This window comes from Penaeus monodon, unplaced genomic scaffold (genome assembly GCF_015228065.2).
Source record: "Penaeus monodon isolate SGIC_2016 unplaced genomic scaffold, NSTDA_Pmon_1 PmonScaffold_13015, whole genome shotgun sequence".
NCBI classification, from domain to species: Eukaryota; Metazoa; Arthropoda; class Malacostraca; order Decapoda; family Penaeidae; genus Penaeus; species Penaeus monodon.
Genome location: NW_023641951.1, coordinates 5,001 through 7,500, shown reverse-complemented (window position 1 = coordinate 7,500; position 2,500 = coordinate 5,001). Strand labels below are relative to the sequence as shown.

Sequence of the window (2,500 nt, the reverse complement as noted above, 5' to 3'; positions counted from 1 at the left end):
ACTCATTTGTAGTCTTCCAATGGCATTGTTAGATTACGTTTGGATGATGAGAAGGGCAAAATATCACAGTGTATTACTTCTTTACTATCATATGTTTAACGAGACTAGTTTTTCGGAGGCCCAATTGCCAGATATCAAAGGTTCTGCTTTGTCCGTTTGCTTATGAATTTAACTTGATCAACTGACCTTACAAACTGGGTGGATTTTCAATTGTATGTATGTCAGCATTGCTAGATTGCTTTTGGATGATGATCCCTATTGCATAATCTCACAGCTGTAGGCTTCATCGTTTGCATGACTCCCATACGGCTTCCTATATTTCTTTTGAGTGGAGAATTTCTTATTACAAATCCTATTCCAATTATACACCCATGTGTCTTAAACTGACCATATGGTTGAGAAGGCCTTTTGTTGCATGTCCATAGTTGTTTGACTTCTCTTTTTTTATGAATTCCATGGAACACTATAAGTATCCGTCCGTCGAGATTATTTTTTTTCTGTTCCTTATGCAAAATCCACAGCTGTATGTCTCTTGTATGTTATATCTTTATTTTTATGTGCCTTCCCAGACATCTTTCTCAGCAAAGGCCGTACTGCAAGTTTCACAGCGTATGCCTCTCTTTGATGTTTCTTATGTGATTGACCAGATACTTTGGCTCGGAAGGGTTTATTGCAAACTTACAAGGTGTTTATGCATCTCATCGTATGTACTCTTATAGTGATCCATTAGAGACCTTTACCTGATAAGGTCTTATTGCAACTTTTACGGTTGTCTGGGCTCTTTTTTGTAGTTACTTTCATGTGCCTTGAGTATTACTGCATGTGGCAATGAAGGTTCTTTTGCAAACTTTTGACATCTGTATGGTTTGCGTTCATTGAAAATTAATAGGATGGATTTATTATAAAAAAACGTCATCAATGGCAGTTACTACCGGAATCAAGATTACACAATCCTTTCATTTCTTTCATGCCTGAGCTCTGAAGATCCACGTCACTTTGCCACTTCATCCCTCCCTCATCGATAAGCAAAAGGTCTTCATTAATATCTAGGATTATGCTCTTTGGTGACATCGTCGTTGAGCTCTTCTTTGAGACTGACTCTGGCCATATATTTCCTCATCCGTGAGTGGGCTAAGGCATCCAGTCGGCAAGGAAACTCAATGTAACCTTTGAAGTGAAAGTCAATATAAATATAAGCATGATGAACAATCATTCCTAACATAAAAGGGCAAAAGAGATTGTGCAGAATATATTGCAAAAAATGTTTTATAATTAAAATGTTCAGGAGGCCCATGAAAAAGAAAGTATATTAACATTAGGTTGTAACAACGTGATGCAGAAAAAAAATTCTCACTATATTATATATATATAAGAGAAAACTAAATATATATTACTGGGCGTTGGATAAATCTACAATATTATTATCATTATAGCTCAAGGTAAAAAGACCAAGTAAAAGCAGCAGTCAATATCGTATTTCACAGATACGAATGTCGAGTTTATAATCAATTACACATGCCTATCGAGGTATTTCTCTCTCTCTCTCTCTCTCTCTTTACATTATATATATATATATATATATATATATATATATATATATATAATATATATATACACACCACAACACAAACACACACACACACACACACACCACACACACACATGTATATATAATATTATATGAAAATATATATATATATTACTATATAATATATGGTATCTATATGTGTGTGTGTGTGTGTGTGTGTGTCGTGGTGTGTGTGTGTGTGTGCGTATGTGTGTGTGTGGTGTGTGTGTGTGGTGTGTGGTGGCATATACTGACACATATATATACCTACATATAATGTACATATAGAATATATATATAATATATATATATATAATATATTATAATATATATATATTATTATAACAATATATATTAATAGATATATATATATATATTATATAATATATATATAGGGAGTGTGTGTGGTGTGTGGTGTGTGTGTGCTGTGGGTGTGTGTGTGTGTGTCCATATATTTTCACACATATATACATAACTTATAATCTATATATATATATCTATATATATATATATATATATTTATAGATATATATATATATAGATATATATATATATATATATACATATATATATATATATATATAATATATATATATATTATAATATAATAATATATATTAAAAAAAAACCATAAAAATTATATATTTATATATATATATATATATATATAAAATATATATATATATAATATATATAGATATATATATATTTTTAAATTTTTATTTTATAATATATATATATATTATTATATATATATATATATATATTATATTATATATATAAAAATATATATATATATATAATATATATATTATAAAATATGTACCCACACAGAGGCACAAAAACCCCCATTAAAATTAATTTTATAGATAAAATTATAATATATAATTATTATATTTATAAATAAATATATATATATATATATATATATAT

The 2,500-nt window shown here is 28.6% G+C and overlaps 1 protein-coding gene across 1 annotated transcript in view; it reads left to right on the top strand.

The window, feature by feature from the left end:
* Nucleotides 1–1,054: 1,054 nt before the first annotated feature.
* Nucleotides 1,055–2,500, top strand: part of LOC119569162 (zinc finger protein 22-like) — a 5,281-nt gene continuing 3,835 nt past the window's right edge. Inside the window, exon 1 of the mRNA XM_037917453.1 lies at nt 1,055–1,122. Within this exon, the coding sequence (XP_037773381.1) occupies nt 1,055–1,122 (68 nt within the window). The remainder of the gene's footprint in view (nt 1,123–2,500) is intronic.